This window comes from Eufriesea mexicana, unplaced genomic scaffold (assembly GCF_001483705.2).
Source record: "Eufriesea mexicana isolate 0111107269 unplaced genomic scaffold, ASM148370v2 scaffold1837, whole genome shotgun sequence".
NCBI classification, from domain to species: Eukaryota; Metazoa; Arthropoda; class Insecta; order Hymenoptera; family Apidae; genus Eufriesea; species Eufriesea mexicana.
The window spans coordinates 47,985-65,626 of NW_016909955.1; the positions used below are offsets into that span (position 1 = coordinate 47,985).

The following is a 17,642-nucleotide window of genomic DNA, read 5'->3' on the forward strand; positions in this document are numbered from 1 at the left end:
CTCTCTCTCCCCCCTTCCTCTCTTTCTCTCTTTCTTCACAGTTTTTCCGCACTGGAAACATTAATTTTAAAACACTTGTATTATAATATGGTATGTGACAAAGATAGGACATGGTATATAATAATGGTAGAAAAGAATTAAGGTAAAAACGCAGCGACATATGTAAGTCGAATTTATTTCGACTAATAAGTACATTATTTGGAACAAACTATTTGAGCAGGTTCCACTAACAATGATATTGGATATGCTCGCTTTAAATTCAATGGCCTAGCAATTGAAATGAACACTGTGTTAAACGTTCATAACGTTTTTACGTTATAAATGTATTTGCATGTAGGTAAGTATAAATGATAAATGTCTACTATTATAAATAAATAACGTTCGTGTAAATTCACGTAAATATCGGTATTTAACCCTTTGAGCGCAGAGATCGTCGAATTTAAACGCTCTCCGGCGACAGCATACGGTTCGCGGTAATAATGGTCACTGTGGACGGAATACTTTTTCGCATAGCGTTTACCCTATCGATGTATCCATTCATTATACAATGTGTAATGAAATCACTGTCTCAATCCTTTATTTACGCTAAATGGAAACGGAATGGAATATTTTCATTTTTTCTTCAAACCTATATTATTTATTTAAAAATGTTATGCTCTTAAAGTCATCATAAGACGAGAAGATTTGAATATTTTAAAATTATATAATTTGGTCAGACATTTTTAGGACAAAGAAACAAAAAAGGACATGAATAAAATAAAAATCTCATGATCAATTAAATTAACAAAGCATTCGCATATAGGATAAGATATGTGTGTACGAGTTATGTAAGTGTAATAGTGAAACATTCGACACTTAATTATTTTGATAAAAACGAGGAAATAGCGAAATTATGCAATGTGCAAACGTTTTTATATATAATATAAAAAGTTTATATATATGCTATCGTAAAAAAGAAAAAGGTGTGGCGAATATAGTTTACTATGGACGTCATCTGTGTATAATAATGAATAAGTGAGGGTATACAAACATATATGTATCAATACATATATAAACCCACTGCAGTCAAAGGGTCAAGAAACGAACAATTCGTATCGATTAGACCACAAATGTAAATTTCATAAACGTAATGTCTATGAAATAATGATCGATATTGAATCTTCCAAAATTCACTAATTATCTTCTTTCACCACATCCATTCCCCTTTATTTTTCCATTAAAAATAAGAGAGAAGATTGTACAATGGAAAATGGTGAAGAAGAAAACAAGAAAATTTTAAGAAAATTAAAGAACAATAAAAGTGTATATATATACATGATTCATCTTGGAACATGCAACTTATAAGGAAAGGATAAGGAAAGGAATTGCATGAAATGCGTTAAACTCGATCAAATATCATATAAAAGTGTCAACAAATATTGTTATGTTCATTATTCTTTTTTCTATACACATTTCGTATCTCATGCGAGCCTCAAATTAAAAGTTCATTCAGTCTCCGACGTCAGAATCTCCATCTCCAATAGCATAAAGAAAGTGAAACGCGATTCCTAATAATGCTGTTCCCAACAAATCACCTGCTGCAGTTAAATATGGTATTGCAGAGCTATCTGGATCCATTCCTCGTATCCACATCCATACAACCATTAATTGCGTGATGTATAATAATAATATTACCTAATAATCAAACGAAGAGACGTTTCACGCCGATTGCTTGATACGAGCATCGATAGGTAATTATCTATTCACCTGTATTACAGCTGCGGTCAAATAAACGATAAGAAATATAGGTGTGAAGGAAGTATGACCGGCCTGAAGGTAACTGATGGTATAGCCAAATATTAAATGACCAGGTATCACCATTGTTAGTAAAACTCTCGCAGTCCTTGCGTGTCCACCTATAACGCATTCGCATTGTATCTTATGCATATCAACATTAGAGTTTATTGTTGTTAATTAACATACCTTTTGTACAAAAAATGTAGAATGGGTTGAAACGAATAGCGGGTATTTCTTGACTATTAGCTCGGTGATCTTTATGCAAAGACGTTGATATTCTACTAGCTTGGACAGCGGCCAAATTACCGCCAACGCCATTTATTACCAGTTGAAATACTGCTATACCTTTGTAATTGGATACCGTATAATCTAGTATTAAACCACCCATACTAAAATTAATAGAAATATCATTAAGTGATCGATATTCAAATAAAAATTATGCATATTCTTGAAATATAAAAAGCATGAGAAAACCTGCTAATTAACATTGCACATATTACAGGTGTCCAACCATAATTTAATATCTCCTTGGTAAAATGATTCTTAGCTGCAATATAATACCAAACTGGTGTGACAATGATATGAAATGTTATCAACAGAGGTGCTATCCAAGATGCATAATCTGAAATAATGCGATAAACATTGTTAGTAGTGTTAGTAGAGAACTAATTGTTATACTTAAAAATGTAAATATAATTTACTTCTTTACATTAACTACTTATAATGTTTTCAGTGTGTTTAAAACATAAGTATATATATATATATATATATTTACCTGCTGCTTCAAAAAGAAGGGATGCTATTCCCGAAAGAAGCATCAAAGTGGTTAAATCACCGAGAGAAGCTGCTATTGGTGTAGCTATATTATCTGGATCGATGTTTATCTGTTTGGACAATAATATAACTGCAACCATTACCAAGCTCAATAAAAAACTTGCTACTGATGCAGTAACTAAGGCACTAGCGCATAATAAAAGCACATGACAAATATCAAATTGTGCTTCTGGAATCCAACCAAGTATGATAGCGGCTAGAGAAGCTAGTAAACCTACTACGGTTGCTTGACACTGTATTAAAGCAAGATTTCCAATGATTAAAGTCCATTTCTGTTTCCTTGTATTCATGTGTCCAAGATTTGCATGAGTTGAAAATCTAGAGGCTAATGTCATCTCCAAGTTTCCTTTTAAGCCGAGCAGTGCTGGCACCAATATATACACCTCGGATATGGTTTTATATACAGGCCAATGCTATGAAAAGAAATCAACCAAGGTGTGCAAGCACGCTTTTTGTCAATGTTCTTATACAATGATTCTCTTAAATTAGATAATCATACATACCTGTAAAACGTCTAGCAACATACTGGCAGCCACCATACCGAATCCAGCTAACAAAAAAGGCACAAACATTTGTATAGACATAGAGCAAACATTTTCATCCTCAAATTGCTTAAATTGACTGCTTCGAGTAACTATTTTTTTTGTATCATCATTAATACATTGATGACTGATAGGCGATGGTATAAGTCGTTGTGTAGTTTCTCCATCGCTTTCCGTTTCTTCGTCTGTTTTCATTTCCACTTCCATGATAATATCATAAATATTTGACCGAAGTGATTCATCACTATCTAATCCCACCATTTCGTTTCCACAAAACTTTTTTTCTGACTTTCTGTGCCGTATGTTTGATAAATTATTTTCCTGCACCTTCATTCCTATATTAGCATTGCTCATTCTTGTTAAATCGCTTCCAAAACTGTACTACCGAGAACTGTAACGAAAAAGATGATTGCTGCTACTCTTTTGAATTTTAACAAAGATCGTAAATTTGCATCTTAATTGGAAAAATTAAGCTTAATTGTCATAAATGATATTTAATTAACGAGCATTATCATAGTTATTATTATCATTATTGTTATTGTCATTGTTATTGTTATCGTCATCGTCGTCATCATCATCATCGACTTCATCGTCGTCATCATCATCATCGACTTCATCGTCGTCATCGTCATCGTTATCATCATCATCATCATCATCATCATCATCATCATCATCATCATCATCATCATCATCATCATCATCATCATCATCATCATCGTGATGATAATTATCATCAATATCGTCATAGTAATCGTAATCATCATTATCGTTATCATTATCATCGTAATTATCATCATTATCATTATCATTATCATCATCATCATCATCATCATCATCATCATTACCGTTGTCGTTATTGTCATTCTCAATATCATCATCATCATCATCATCATCATCATCGTCATCGTCATCATCATCATCATCGTCATCATCGTCATCATCATCATCATCATCATCATCATCATCATCATTATTATTATTATTATTACATTGCCCAATCTTCTTCATTTTTAATAACGTTTTTCTCTTGACCATACAATTAACAATAATTACAATACTGTACGACAGAACAGAGCTCTCTTTTCATAGTATATATATGTTGTTTATTTTTTACTCTTGCTGTATAAAATTGTCAAAATGAAAATCAGTGTGGTATATGATAAAGCATGCATTCTGGTTAGGAAAGAAGAATTTATCGTATGTTGATTTCGGTAGCATCTTTCTTTTTTCTGTCATGTTTTACGCGTTATTACGAGATAAAACATACAATGATTATTTCTATTTCGTAATCGATTGTTTTGTAATTGTTACCGAATCAAGGATCCAACGAAAAGAATTTATAATAGAGAATGAAAAAGGTTAGTAATAACATTACAACGAATTAATTGACAAATATAATATGATCGAGTAAATATGTTAAAAGTTGAAAAATGAGCGAGAATGAAGAAATAATTTTAAATATTCATTTAAAGTAGAGTAAACAATAACATTCGGTAGAAACGGTGGTTTGTTATTCGAAAAGCAGTCGAGAAATATAAAAGACTTATAATTTAAATGTAGGTTCTTATATTAGTAGTTGTTTATAAAATATAATATTGTATAAAGAAAATGTTAATGAAATAGGGATGCCTGCAGGTTAAAATGTCATATTTATAAGCAGAAAAGGTATTTCAATTGTAACTGCATAGCTTAATATTTTTGATTTTACGTACGAGATATTTAACATTGATACAAATAATTAGGCTGTTAGTAGTGCTTTTATAAATAATCTTTTGGTAAGGAAACGAAAAAATACTATATTGTCAAAGTAATGATGTTTCAACGTGGGAAACATAACCTCGAAATCGTATAACCTACCTTGAATGTATAGCAATACATCTCCATATTTGTTCGACGTTCAACCACGTGGAGGCGTTCTCGGTTAAGAGAAGAGAAAAAACATGAAAATTGATAACACGAAACATTAAGTGCAAGAGAAAATTTCGTATTACTATATCGTGTAATATTTTATGTGGCATATACATACATAGTACAAAGTAGTATGTCGACAAGTTCAAGTATGACTGATTTAAAAATGTAATTTCAGAATTTTAAATCGAGAGTTAGAGTAATAGAAATACGAGATCACCTATAAACACGTATAAGACAGATAAATTTGTATAACAAGTAGTTGATATAATAACCAATTTAACAAATCGATATTCTTCATGTTTATTACGTTACGTTATGTTACAAAGAAAGAAATTTACTTTATCGACAACTTGCAGTTTGTACGAGGTAAAGGAACTAACTCGAATGAATTTAAAGAGTTGTTGAAATTCTATAAAAGTTTGCGAAATGTGTTTTAACGTTTCGACTATGGCTGTGACGGCTAATGGTCATTGTATTTATTATTCACAATATACATAACATTAATGATTCAGAAAAGAAATTCGACTTTTATCCTTTTACATAGAAGCATAACAAAATACATGTAAAACGAACAACAGATGTATACTGAACATATTTATTATATGAAAAGAAATTTGTTGAAAAAGAATTTGGAAATCAAAGTAAAGTAACACGATGAGCGAAAAATGACATGTCGATTTAATTAAAAAGCTTTTTAAAGAAATAGATGGATGTTAATAGATTGATCCGATGACGAAGGAAGACTAATCAATATAGATCCGCTTTACCCTGGGCACAGGGGGCATACATCCGAGAAACGATGCTCGAAATACCTTTATCTGGGCAGCGGGCATAGTGCCCGCAAGCGAGCTCTGTTCCTCACAATGCATCTGTATTGCAAGACTTTGGCGTGTAGTTTACATTACTGTGTTTCTTTTTTAACTTTCACGATATCGATCAAATGTTATTTATGACTGCCGTGATATTAATCGAAATAGTGTCGTACAATTAGTTTCTTTCATAGTCGAGTTCATACTTGTAACTCGAATATAATTTAATATCTCGATACTTTTGTACTGTGTCAAGATTTAGTATAACATTGTAAGGTAAGTCTTCCCATTTACATTTGCATTCGCATTCAATTTATAGATGAAACGTAAATCTTGTTAAGCCGAGTATATTTCATACTTCTTTCTCCCTCTCTCTCTCTCTCTCTCTCTCTTGCTCATGAATTTGTACTCGTTCACTGAATACTTTTGATTTAAATATAATTACCACACGATACCGAAGGTATTTTTCGTCACCTTTATCTTCAATCAAAATAAAATGAAATGACAAAATGGAGATATGATAGCTTAATATGAAAGATTGTATCTTATTCGTTTGCTGAGAGAAAGGAAGGGAAAGGAGAAAAAATAAATAACGAAGAAAAATGCACGATTCGATATTTATTAATTCTAAATTTCATTAAGGTGAGAAGGCAAAAATATTTCACATGGGTCGTAAAAAACATCGAAGCAAGAAGAATAATTTATCATTAAGAAAGTCGAGAGATAATGCGGTTTGTGAGAAATCAACGATCCGTAATGTACCAAGGACGGATGAAGAAGCGATTGAAAGTAACGAAACAAGGAAGGGTACACTGACCGATGATAAGTGTTTGAAAAAAGAAACGATAGATCATCTTGCTGGGATAAGTAATGGTCCGATCGATGTACGTTCTCGGTTAACGTATCCTTTGGTGCTAAATGATTCATCGAAGTTGTCACTGAACGAAAGTAACAGAGGCGACGACGACGGCAACGACGTCAACGACGACGGCGACTCAGAAGAAGAGAGTGTCGAATTGAATGTAAAGCCGAGATTCGTATTTGTGTCGAGCCTTTGCGCGGTGTGTTTGGCGAAATCTAGGTTATTTTGCGAACGTTGTCGAATGGTATCGTATTGCTGTAAAATACATCGAACGCAGGGATCGTTGGAGCATGGCAAGTTATGCGAAACACTGACAGAGATTCGTTGGTCCATTGTGTCAATGCTTTCTAACGAATCAGGTGTGCAACTCGATGCGGAGCAATACCGTGTTTTTCGATTAAAATTGCTAGGAATTTTCGAGTCGAAGATTGGAAGATCATTGGACCTTTGGGAAAGGGAAATCATATTGTATCCTAGAGTTTGTAGAATCTGCCGTCGCTTTAGCGAAAAGTTAATTTGTTGTACGTATTGCGGAATGGAATATTTCTGCGAAGGACATGATGGGGAACATAAAAATTGGTGCGAAGAATTTCGAATTTTGCAAAGATTTTTGTTTCTTCAACATAAATACGGTTACATCGATGTAAAAATTCCGAACGTGTATCGAGAAATGTTGGTCGCGAGACCAGAGTTTGGTTTTAACGAGTTGATGTATGAAATTTATGGAGATTGCTGGTATTATCGAAAAATGGATTGTTACACCTACTCCACGCTATCCCATTTGTGTACGATTCCTCTAACAGCCCTTTACTCCATGCAAATTTCTTCTCCCGAATGGAAAAATAAAGTGGATTGTACTATTCACATGCTCGGTGCAGAATTTCAATTCGAGGGTATAAATTTGCACGTCTGGGAAAGGATGTTCCTTCATTTCTTGCCAAATTTAAAGAAACTATGTTTGATCTTGATTGGTCCAGAGTTACGATTACCAAAGGGCGTACCTCATAAACTTCTGTCCACGGTTAAAGTTTGTAAAAAATGTAAATCTACCGGTAGAGCTGTGGTCGTTTCGTTTAAACAAGAGATGCTTTATCACGATTTGATTCGTGACACGTCCGAATGTCTTTCTAAGCCTGATCTTATTTGCGTTTATAATCCTGGTCTTTATCGGAAAACCGGGTTCGAAGGAAAAGATACTTGGCTCGAAACGATAAAGGAGTTTTGCAAAACGTCAATTCCTGTCACTGTTACATCTTACACCGAGGACGAAATGCATTGGGAAATAACCCGAATAAATTCGATCGCAGACATCGAGATCCTTTTACAACCGTATCGAAATCCGTTTTCGTCGGTCAAGCCGGATCGAAACTTTGTTAGCGATGACACTAATCCACTTATCTATAAGAATTACTACATTGCCATTGTTAAAGGAAAAACTATTTTACCGTAATACATTTTTCGTATATACATATCGCGTATATCGCGTATATCGCGTACAAAGCGCGTGTATACGTCTATTGTACGTAGTTGTACAATTTTTCGTACATATCATCGAATCGTTAGAATTTCATTTGGAAAAAATCGATTCTTTTTCTACATTTCTCTTACATATATATGTACATGTATTTTTATCGTTTCAATAAAACATTTTTCTGCGCGCTATAAATTCGAGCGTATCGATTTGCACGAACATGGAAAGAGCACTCGTTCTCGCATATTATCGTATTATCGCATCTTGAACTATTTCATTGACGAAATTGTAGTTTGCAACGGCTGTCAGCAGCTTTGATCCGAGTTAAAAAGATTCCCAAAAATGGGTATGTTGAGCCGAGGTTTTTTGTTAAATGGTACTTTGGCAAACAACAATGTTTATAGCTACGTTTATGATTTGGGTCGTGTGTATATCATAGATGGGACTGCATTAATCGAACAATCTACGTTTCGATTCGAACGATCGAACGCTTGTAACATGTATATAGTACGCAAACGTTGACAAACATTATATACATGTCATACTTATATACCTTCTATGCGTGCGCTTACATTACGAATAGAAATATAAATATGCAATAATTTGAGCTTAAAGTCACTTTATGATATAGGAAAATTATATACAACAATGGTTAATTCATATCGTAGATCACTGTGCTCGAAAGAGAGCGTAGCAGTGCCTTGTAACATATTTTATACCCATTCGCGTGCATGAACTTGCGTGTGTGTGTTCATATATGCTTTGTACTGTTTTCAAAGTCAAGGAATCAGGGGAAAATGGTGGCGGCGGCGGATGAGGAGGAAGCAAATCAAATACGCTTAACGTATAAATTATAATCGGGTACAGACTAGTTTGACGATTAATGAAAAAGAAAGGAAGGACGAAACGATCGAGATGAGAAATAATGAAGAACGTTCGGAACAGGAATTAATCGTGCATACGTATCGCGTTAATGCATACGATTAATTGTAGTTGAGAACGATTAAAAGAAGCACGAACGTGAAAAGAGACAAAAGAGGTGAATTAGTGGTTCGATTTACCGAGTTGGTCAATTTGTAGAAGAAACGATTGTAGGCGTTGTTACAGTGGGAAGGCCAGTCTTTGAAGCATGCGGCATACGCTACTACGTGAGCGATGTAATTTTGTTCGAAAGTACCACGTATTAAGTGCGAGTACGGACCTGAAAAATTAATCGAGACGTTAATTGGAATATCGGAAAGAAAATGAAAAATACGAGGTGGAATGGAAAATTTTATAATGGACGATGAAAGATGAGGATAAAGGATAAACGAATAAACGGATGTAATAGTGTTGAATGTAATAGCTATGCGTGTTGAAGATATTTGTCTAGGTTAGCGAATAAATATATGCGGATTGTAAGAAAAGAAGCGATGATAATATGTTACCTATCGCGTAGACTCCGACGTCTTCGCCTCCGTGTGTTTCGTCTTCCAAATATGTGCCAGCCATACTGGTATAGAATGGCTGATCGCGCGTTTCATCCTGCTCGACGGCTCTCCACGTTTCGTTGATATTATTACTATCGTTTCGTCTATGATGGAAGAAGCCAGGTCCGTTGATGTAACTAAGCGTTTCGTAGAATGGTACGTTTGGCTTGTTTGGGTCATTTGCGAAACCAAGGATATCGTTTCCTCTCTTTGGATATCCGTTTATGGTGAAGGAATGAGAGTGATCAGCAGTCACGATTACTAGAGTTTCTTCTAGCTTGACTTGTTGCAGAGCAGCCAATATCGCTTCCTCCAACTCCGATAGTTCTCGCAACGCTAACTTTACATAGTTATGGTGATGAGCCATGTCTATTCTTCCGCTTTCTACCTGCATTCGGAATAAATTGATATCTCGATAAGAAACGGAATAAAGCACGGAATAAGAGAGGATATAAGAAAAGAAAAGAGGTAAAAATACATTCTATTATGCGACTCTCACCATTAAGAGAAAACCGTCGTTATTCTTTTGGAGCAACTTGATAGCCTGTGTCGTCATATTGGCTAAACTCGGTGTTTGATCTGTCTTTACGGCATGATAAGGAAGATGGCTAGCAGCGAAAACTCCGAGAATCTTGGAGGTGTTTGCGACATCGATGGAAAAGAGTTGCTCAGCATCGGTTACCAGTTTGCCATCGGGATTATTTTCTGACCACAATTGGGCCAAATTTTGTCCATCCCCCCTGACGCAAGTATCCGGATCTATCGGCTCCATTGGTAAACCCAAGTGTTGAGCTCCGCCACCCATAATAACCTGACGTTGAAAAATTATTCTTCATTCGAGAATAAATTAGTCGAAGAAGATTGGAAAGGAGAATAGGATAAGATAGAATAGAAAGAATACATGCGTGACATGGCGAAGCGAAGAACGGCTAGAACATATTCTCTTACCTGAAACTTATTTCCTGGAGCCTCTTCGATCAGTTGCCTCGCTATATCATTTACGCAATCTTTGTATTGTTTAGGTATCGAGGTATCGCATTCCCAATCGCGATTATTGGTATGAGCGTAGAGTCCGGCTGGTGTGGCATGCGTGATTCGAGTTGTGGTCACGAATCCTATATTTGATCGAGCGATCGAATAAAAGAAGAAATTAACGATGAATAATTTGTTAACGTAACCAAGTTGATCTTTTTATTCTGTGTTTTCTTACGGGAACATTCAAGACAAGAAGAAGGATTTTTCTTGCGTTTCGATCCTAACGCATACACACGCACGCGCATGCGCATATACGTATACGCGTATGTATGAAAAGCAATGATTAAAAAAGCGTGCGTTACGAACGTTACGCCCTAGATAAAGCGGAAGGTCGACTCGTGACCTCCTCTACCGAGTCGTTTTCAAGCTTGTCTCGACAAGGTCCATTCGATACTGATGTTTAATGTTTAACACCGGTAGCTGACCGTGAGTCGGTCGTTGTTGCTAGCGAGTCACGTTCGCGCGCGTGCCGTTTTTATCTATTATATGCGTCAGTTGCTATCGATCGTTGCATCAGTTGCGTATAGTTATGTCTGATAACACACCTTTATATGCAATTTCCCGATATTTCCTACTTATTCTTTAATCTATTTATAACGAGTTATTGGACAACCCGGTTTCTTTCTCTTTTTCTTCCTTTCAAAGAAATTCCTATAAGAAATTCGTACGAGTATACATGTAGGTACGTAGGCAGATATGAGGGACGACTCACCGGTACCCATGCCGCTTTCTTGCGCCCAATCCGCGATCGTTGTAACTTTTCTCTTTTCGTCGTTATGCTTGTCGCATTTATCGAACGAAGCTTTGGTATCCAATCCGATGACTTTGTAACGACATTTCACACCAGAAAATATCGCGGTGGCTGTTCCAGCTGAATCGGGCACTTGTTTGTCGGTGTTGTACGTCTATAAAGGATAACATGGCAGGAGGAGATAAAGAAATTTCTCGTTAATTTCAAGTACTCGGTGAAACGATATCGAGATTTCTACTAAGATACCTATGTGATCTTATATGTTTGATACCTTGGCGAATCCAGTATTAGGGAACTTCTCGAAAGCTAATTTATATTCTTCGCCGGTGCTGCCCTTCATTTGGCCTTTGTATATTCGGCCAGCCGTAATCGTAGATATTCCCATACCATCACCGATAAAGATAATGGTATTCTTCGCGCGATTCTCGTTGTTCCGATAAGCTAGGTTTCTTCGAAGATTCTCTTGTCCAGATTTTAACCAAAATGACATATCTATAAAAAGAAACGTATCGGTGTTTGTTCGAGCTGTTTGTTCGTCAAACGTAATAAACGATTACGCGATGAATTCGTTTTCCGCAAATGTCGTAATCGCATTGTTCGAATGTCGAGGAGGTATCTTTCCGGGAGAAACATTGGAATCCTGTCAACGATGATACACTCTGCGGGCTTAGGAACGAATTATGATTATGACATCGCGATGATTCGCCAACGAATTCTTAAGCGTTATCTAGGTGCAAGAATCGCGACATAGCCGCAGACATTGTTAATTTAAACACGTTTTATCAAATTTTTGAAACGCAAAATTTATTTTTTCGATAAAGATCGAAGTGATTCGAAACGAATGGTAAATATCAAGACGAACCTTCGTAATCGGTTGCTTCTCGTGGTAGAGTGCTAGCGAGTCCAACAAATCCCAGCATGGAACAAATTAATACGACCAGTTGTTTCATATTCGTCGAAGGAACAGATCTGTAACAGATTTCATGTACACACGCGCGCGCGCGCGCGCGCACACACACACACACACACACACACACACACGTATATATACATATAACGATCGCGCGAGACGAGCTACGATAAGTCGACGACAATGCAACCATCGCGGAATACATGAGAAGATGAAAACGGAAAAGCAGTGTTTCGAATACGTGAACGCGATATCCATGCCTCGCGTATACGCATGTACGTAACCGAACATGCTAAAGAAAGAGAGGAATACGATTTGTAAATACGGCATGGTGGATTTCGTGGTCAATGACTGGTCGTTTTTCTAGTCATTCTTATAATACCTTTAACGAGCGCTCGGCTTATTGTAAGTTGATTGTGGCTGTTCGTTCGTTAGTTATGATATGATTTGAGGTTTCTTTGATTCATGCGTTCGTTTATTGGATAATAGGGTATAAACGAAAGATAGGAAGCGCGTTCTTTCGACGAGGCGCGAACGATTGTTCTTGCTTTCGTGTTTGCGCGTGACGGACACGTTCATAAAAAGGGAGAGGGATAAGGGGCGAACGAGTAACGAGCAATGAAAAGGGGAGCTGCAATTTGGGTCAGTCAGCGGGACAATGAAAACGGTTCGATCGCGCTCGGACGTTGGTAGCATACGGCTATGCACTGTACAAGGTGCGCGCATAAAGATACGTATATAACGTTGACGACTGGCGATGAGTGAACAGGCATCGCTGTTAACCGTGCGTAAGTTGCTGCGATGCAATATCTACGGTATACATCGCTGGAAAATAGAGGAACGGAGGATCGGAAAGCGAGAATCAATGTTCGAATAACCGTGCGCGATCGTAAAATCGTTTAACATGGTCGAATTGTTATCGTTGGAACTGTTCGGAGAATTGCCGATCTTGAGTTTCATTCACGACGGTTCTCGACGGTTCGTCAGTCGGCCGGTAATTTGTTCGCGCAGCAAAGGGGAACGATACTCGTGAAAATTACCTACCCAAATAATATAATGCGTAAATGGATCATGCTACGCGACAAACGTCTTCTTCCGTCCGTATGGTAATGCAATAGGTTTGACTCGTAGATCTCACGGCGTTTAGAATGTTGTCAGTAGGTACGTGTTTCGAGTGGAATCATCCTCCGACAGCCGATGCGAAAGCAGAAGACGGATTGGTCGACGAATGTAAATTAGACTTGACCAAAATCGATTTGAGTCGGTTGCGTTTGGTAGTGCCTCGAATTTGAGAAAACGGCAAAAGGCGAAGATGAAGAGACAACAGCAACAGCAGCAGCAGCAGCAGCAGTAGTAGCAGCAGCAGTAGTAGTAGTAGAAGTAGTAGTAGTAGTAGTAGTAGTAGTAGTAGTAGTAGTAGTAGTAGTAGTAGTAGTAGTAGTAGTAGTAGTAGTAGTAGTAACAGCAGCAGCAGCAGTAACAGCAGCAGCAGCAGCAGCAGCAGCAGCAGCAGCAGCAGTAGCAACAGCAGCAGCAGCCAGTTAGTAACGCGAGGACGAATGGCGCGAAAGATGATGGTACGAGTCGACAACCGTATCGTTGTTCGGTTCGTTTTTATCCGGTGGCTATTACCTGACCGGAACGTGATGCCGTGTTAACGCCGATACAGCGCTACCGAGGAAGTTTGTCACTTTATATAGCGTTTCAAAGGCCCTGGTAGATTGTGCACGAGGTGGAGAGCGTGCAAGGGACACTGAGAGTACAGATTCTCGAGGAGAGAAGTGGTTTGGGGAGAAGGGGAACCCCTCGTGTACTGCTAATCCGAGAGTAATTGAGCACCTTCGTGCCATTATGTCTTATGTCCGTGTGAGATTAATTCGAACGCGGATCTCAAAATATCTTGCGAACTACGAATATTTCTTTCTCTCTCTTTCTCTCTCTTTCTACCCTATGCTCTTTGACATCTGCCCCTTTCCTTGTTCTCTCTTTTCTTACAATGCGTATCCCTCTTCCCTAGTCATTTCCTTTCGTCGATCTCCCGATAGATCGTATCGAGGGGTGGCATTGATCTCAATTTTGTCTTTTTCCTCGTTTTTCTTAAATTCGTTAAAACCATATTCAGAGCTGTAAAATATCGTTCCGAATCGAACAAAAAGGATCTCGAATCGCGAATCTTCGATTACCGTTGACAAACACAGTTTCATCGCCGATAAAAATCGCGGTAACTACGAATCTTATCGCATAAGATCGTAGAGAGGCATTTGTTTATTCTTTTGTTTTCCTTTTATCACGCATAATCACGTTCGCAATGACATATCCGATTCAAGTTCGGAAAATGAAGCGAGCACGCGATCGATGCATTCGCGCGTAATCCTGTACGAGTGTTGTACGTTAAAAACAATATAATCACAGGAGTGTAACGGTATTAAACCAAGTAACGGGGCAACGACGAGGGAATCCAATCGACCAATCGCGCTTCCAACATTCTCTCGAGCCTCAGGAGGTGAGACAAAAGCTTGATTTCTCATTGGTTCGAGATATAAATGAGCGTGTTCGTTCGTTCTCGGATTTCACGTTTCGCGCACGTGGTGAGTATAGAACAAGCAACTTTCAAAGTTCTTCCGCTCGATGCGTGATCGGTGTTAACGTTTTACTTAAACCGACACGACATCGTGATCACTGCCTGATAATGATAATCAAAGGCATTGTTATCGAAATACTTCGAGATTTTTTGCACATTTTCTCCACTTTGATACACAACGATTCCTTTTCACCTTTCCATCCATTCAACTTTGTACCGCTTTTCCTGTTTCTCTTCTTTCTTTTATTCGATTTTTATATTTTTCCGTTATAAACGTTTCGGCGATGTGTATTTGACGATAAATAGCTGTAATAATTCTATAATAATTAAATATTATGTATTTTGTATGAAAATGTTATCGCAAATCTCTTGTTTCTATGCACGACAGTCACCATTTTCTTTCCTCTCGTTTCTTTGTGTTGAATCTCTTTCTTTCTAGTAGAAACTGATGGAGCAACATTTTCCTCATTGTTATTTGTGGTGCGTGAACGCAAGAGGTACGACTGACCTAACGTTTTGTTAAACTTTGTATCTCGCGAACAGAAATATAGACGAGCAAGTTTAGAAATTATATTCGGTAGAGTTGGCAATTTAGTAGATAATATTAACATCTATCGATTGCGATTAGGTCTCCTTTATTACCGAGTGAAAATACTTAGAACTGTGTTTAGGATTATGCCCGTCACTTTAGGGTCGGTGAACCGGAATATACAAATGAAGAAGGGCTATGCCGATGAAGTTGTAAAACTATCGGCATTTTCACTCGTGTTCTATGGCGAAGCAGATGGAAACTCAATGAGAAAAAAGGTGGGAGTAATGGTAACGATGTTGCTGCTGGTGGTTGCGGCGGCGCTGTCTGCACTGACGGCAGCATTGGATTCGATAATGGCGCAGTGGCATCGGCGTGACAGTAGTAACGATATCGAGCATGAAGAAGCAATAAAAGTACATAGAATTATTTATCTATTTTCCCGAGTACTAATTCGAGTCAAGCTAAAATTCGATACGATGCTATGATTCGAAAAAATATCCCGATATTATTATAAACTCGAATAAAAGACGACAAAGTGCATCGAGTTGGAGATTGTGGGTGTTTAAAAACCTTGTCCGCTCGTTTTCTTTGAAGCAACAAATTAGATACAATCGCGTTGGATGTTTGAAGGGAAATTCCAATTTCGTTAATTGAATTAATGCGACTTGTTTGCTGTTAAGCTGGACCACGTTGTTATAATTTCTGTGTATAGTTACTGCCGTGATCATTTTCATCGTTGGTGCACAGTGCGGTATAAAAGTGAAAAGAAAAGTTGTTCAACGTACATACGTGATTAAACTAATATGTTTTTATCCGATTGCTTTATTACGTATCGTTATGCGTTCGCGATTGTTCGGATCGTTGCTTTGAATTTGTTTTAATGAAACTTATTGCAGACTCGTTTTAATCATGTTTCGAATGCTCGATTTCCGCGAGTTATTGGAACTTACGTGATACGTCTTGGACAAAAATTTCGCAAACGAAAAATTTCACGACATTTCGTCGTATGACATTAAATACGCTTATTTCTCGATCGATTTATGCGGCATTTTTTTTTTTACATACGTATATATACGTGACGCGTATACGTGTTCTCAGGTTTATGCGATGCGATCAAGTAATGTTTCTACGGTATTTGCCAAAATTATTCACTGACTTTTCGTGCGACTTGTGTGGAAAAAAGCAAATAAATAAATAAAATTTCTCTTTTAAGAAAAAATTTTTTCCGAGTTTTCGTTATTGTCGTTTCATTGTAAATACTTCGGTAAATATTTGTTCTAAACCGCGTAAAAGATGAACAAGAAGGAGAGAAAAGCCGCATAGAGTATACACATATTCCGTGTAATTCCGTGCAAATCTGTGCAAGTCTGTGTAATTCTGTGTAATTCTGTGTAATTCTGTGTAATTCTGTGCAATTTAATTAGAAAGAATTACTCAAGCGTTATAATAAGAGTATTGAAATTTCTGTTTCACCTTGTAGAACAATGATGAAGGAAGCAAGTATCGTGATATATCGGCAGTATGTAGTAGTGCGATCGTATTATGGTATCCATTACATATTACGTGATGGTTGAGTGAGAAGGTCGTCCGGAAGGAACAATTACGCGCATAAAGAAACTGGAAAGGGAAAACTGGAAGCGTTCCGTGCTCGTCCATCCATGAAACAATGAAATCGTAGTTACAATTACGGTTTCCATCAGCACATCTAGCATAACGCATTTACCCAAGTTTCGCATATTTTGCAACGTTGTAGATTTAATGTGTATTTTATGAAATACAAGTCGTGTATTTCGTAATATTTGATCGCTGATCAAAGGAATGATCAAATTCGTATCATATTGCTTAAATGTTGCATACATTTCGGTAAAATTCATTACCGAGTATCCATTTCGCTGGATAAGACAAAATAAAGAAGACGGAAAGCAGGAAGCGAAGATGGAGAGAAATGAGAAGGAGAAAAAATAGTTGAACGCGCGAAGGTTGAGGTTAAGTGTGACGGCGAATGAGACCGAGAGAGAAAGTAACGGGGGTTGATCGAGAGCTGAAACGACGCTATAGTCGGGATCGCGATCAGCAATGCTCTGTAACTGCCACGATCGTTGTTGCATTTCAATCATGCATATATATAAACGGCAGTCAAGCCCATTAGCTGTTTCTAA

General features: G+C 37.3%; 3 protein-coding genes across 7 annotated transcripts; 1 reads left to right on the forward strand and 2 right to left on the reverse strand.

Moving 5' to 3' along the window:
* Positions 1 to 1,469: 1,469 nt before the first annotated feature.
* On the reverse strand, positions 1,470 to 5,252 carry LOC108549277 (solute carrier family 41 member 1). Of its 4 annotated transcripts, none has more exons than XM_017902584.1 (8): positions 5,179 to 5,252; positions 5,010 to 5,068; positions 3,114 to 3,543; positions 2,552 to 3,023; positions 2,251 to 2,398; positions 1,963 to 2,165; positions 1,747 to 1,895; positions 1,470 to 1,674 (listed from the first exon to the last, which is right to left on the reverse strand). In XM_017902584.1, exons 3-8 carry the CDS (start codon positions 3,504 to 3,506, stop codon positions 1,489 to 1,491), a joined length of 1,551 nt encoding a protein of 516 aa, XP_017758073.1. In that variant the 5' UTR covers positions 3,507 to 3,543; positions 5,010 to 5,068; positions 5,179 to 5,252; the 3' UTR covers positions 1,470 to 1,488. The 4 variants fall into 4 exon arrangements, with proteins under 4 accessions (XP_017758073.1, XP_017758075.1, XP_017758072.1 ...); XM_017902586.1 differs by lacking the exon at positions 5,179 to 5,252 and having other exon boundaries at positions 2,552 to 2,660; positions 2,829 to 3,023; positions 5,010 to 5,113; XM_017902583.1 differs by lacking the exon at positions 5,179 to 5,252 and having other exon boundaries at positions 5,010 to 5,113.
* An 816-nt stretch (positions 5,253 to 6,068) lies between these two features.
* LOC108549326 (uncharacterized) lies at positions 6,069 to 9,025 on the forward strand. Its single transcript, XM_017902658.1, has 2 exons — positions 6,069 to 6,148; positions 6,515 to 9,025. Exon 2 carries the CDS (start codon positions 6,538 to 6,540, stop codon positions 8,182 to 8,184), a length of 1,647 nt encoding a protein of 548 aa, XP_017758147.1. The 5' UTR covers positions 6,069 to 6,148; positions 6,515 to 6,537; the 3' UTR covers positions 8,185 to 9,025.
* On the reverse strand, positions 9,023 to 14,023 carry LOC108549327 (alkaline phosphatase 4). Of its 2 annotated transcripts, none has more exons than XM_017902659.1 (8): positions 14,003 to 14,023; positions 12,323 to 12,429; positions 11,732 to 11,952; positions 11,422 to 11,614; positions 10,623 to 10,789; positions 10,174 to 10,485; positions 9,633 to 10,062; positions 9,023 to 9,406 (listed from the first exon to the last, which is right to left on the reverse strand). In XM_017902659.1, the coding sequence occupies exons 2-8, from the start codon at positions 12,408 to 12,410 to the stop codon at positions 9,189 to 9,191; spliced, it is 1,629 nt and encodes a 542-aa protein (XP_017758148.1). In that variant the 5' UTR covers positions 12,411 to 12,429; positions 14,003 to 14,023; the 3' UTR covers positions 9,023 to 9,188. The 2 variants fall into 2 exon arrangements, with proteins under 2 accessions (XP_017758148.1, XP_017758149.1); XM_017902660.1 differs by having other exon boundaries at positions 12,323 to 12,354; positions 14,003 to 14,018.
* Between the last annotated feature and the right edge of the window lie 3,619 nt (positions 14,024 to 17,642).

What these genes read in the sequence shown, in the direction of transcription:
- LOC108549326 (XM_017902658.1), top strand. Translation starts at nt 6,538, where the DNA reads ATGGGTCGTAAAAAACATCGAAGCAAGAAGAATAATTTATCATTAAGA.
- LOC108549327 (XM_017902659.1), bottom strand. Translation starts at nt 12,410, where the DNA reads ATGAAACAACTGGTCGTATTAATTTGTTCCATGCTGGGATTTGTTGGA. An exon ending in AGAAGCAACCGATTACGAAG is followed by an intron (nt 11,953 to 12,322) that starts GTTCGTCTTGAT and finishes TTCTTTTTATAG; the next exon opens with ATATGTCATTTTGGTTAAAA. An exon ending in CGTCGGAGTCTACGCGATAG is followed by an intron (nt 9,407 to 9,632) that starts GTAACATATTAT and finishes TTAATTTTTCAG; the next exon opens with GTCCGTACTCGCACTTAATA.
- LOC108549277 (XM_017902584.1), bottom strand. Translation starts at nt 3,506, where the DNA reads ATGAGCAATGCTAATATAGGAATGAAGGTGCAGGAAAATAATTTATCA. An exon ending in CCTTCTTTTTGAAGCAGCAG is followed by an intron (nt 2,399 to 2,551) that starts GTAAATATATAT and finishes GCATTATTTCAG; the next exon opens with ATTATGCATCTTGGATAGCA. An exon ending in TGTGCAATGTTAATTAGCAG is followed by an intron (nt 2,166 to 2,250) that starts GTTTTCTCATGC and finishes TATTAATTTTAG; the next exon opens with TATGGGTGGTTTAATACTAG.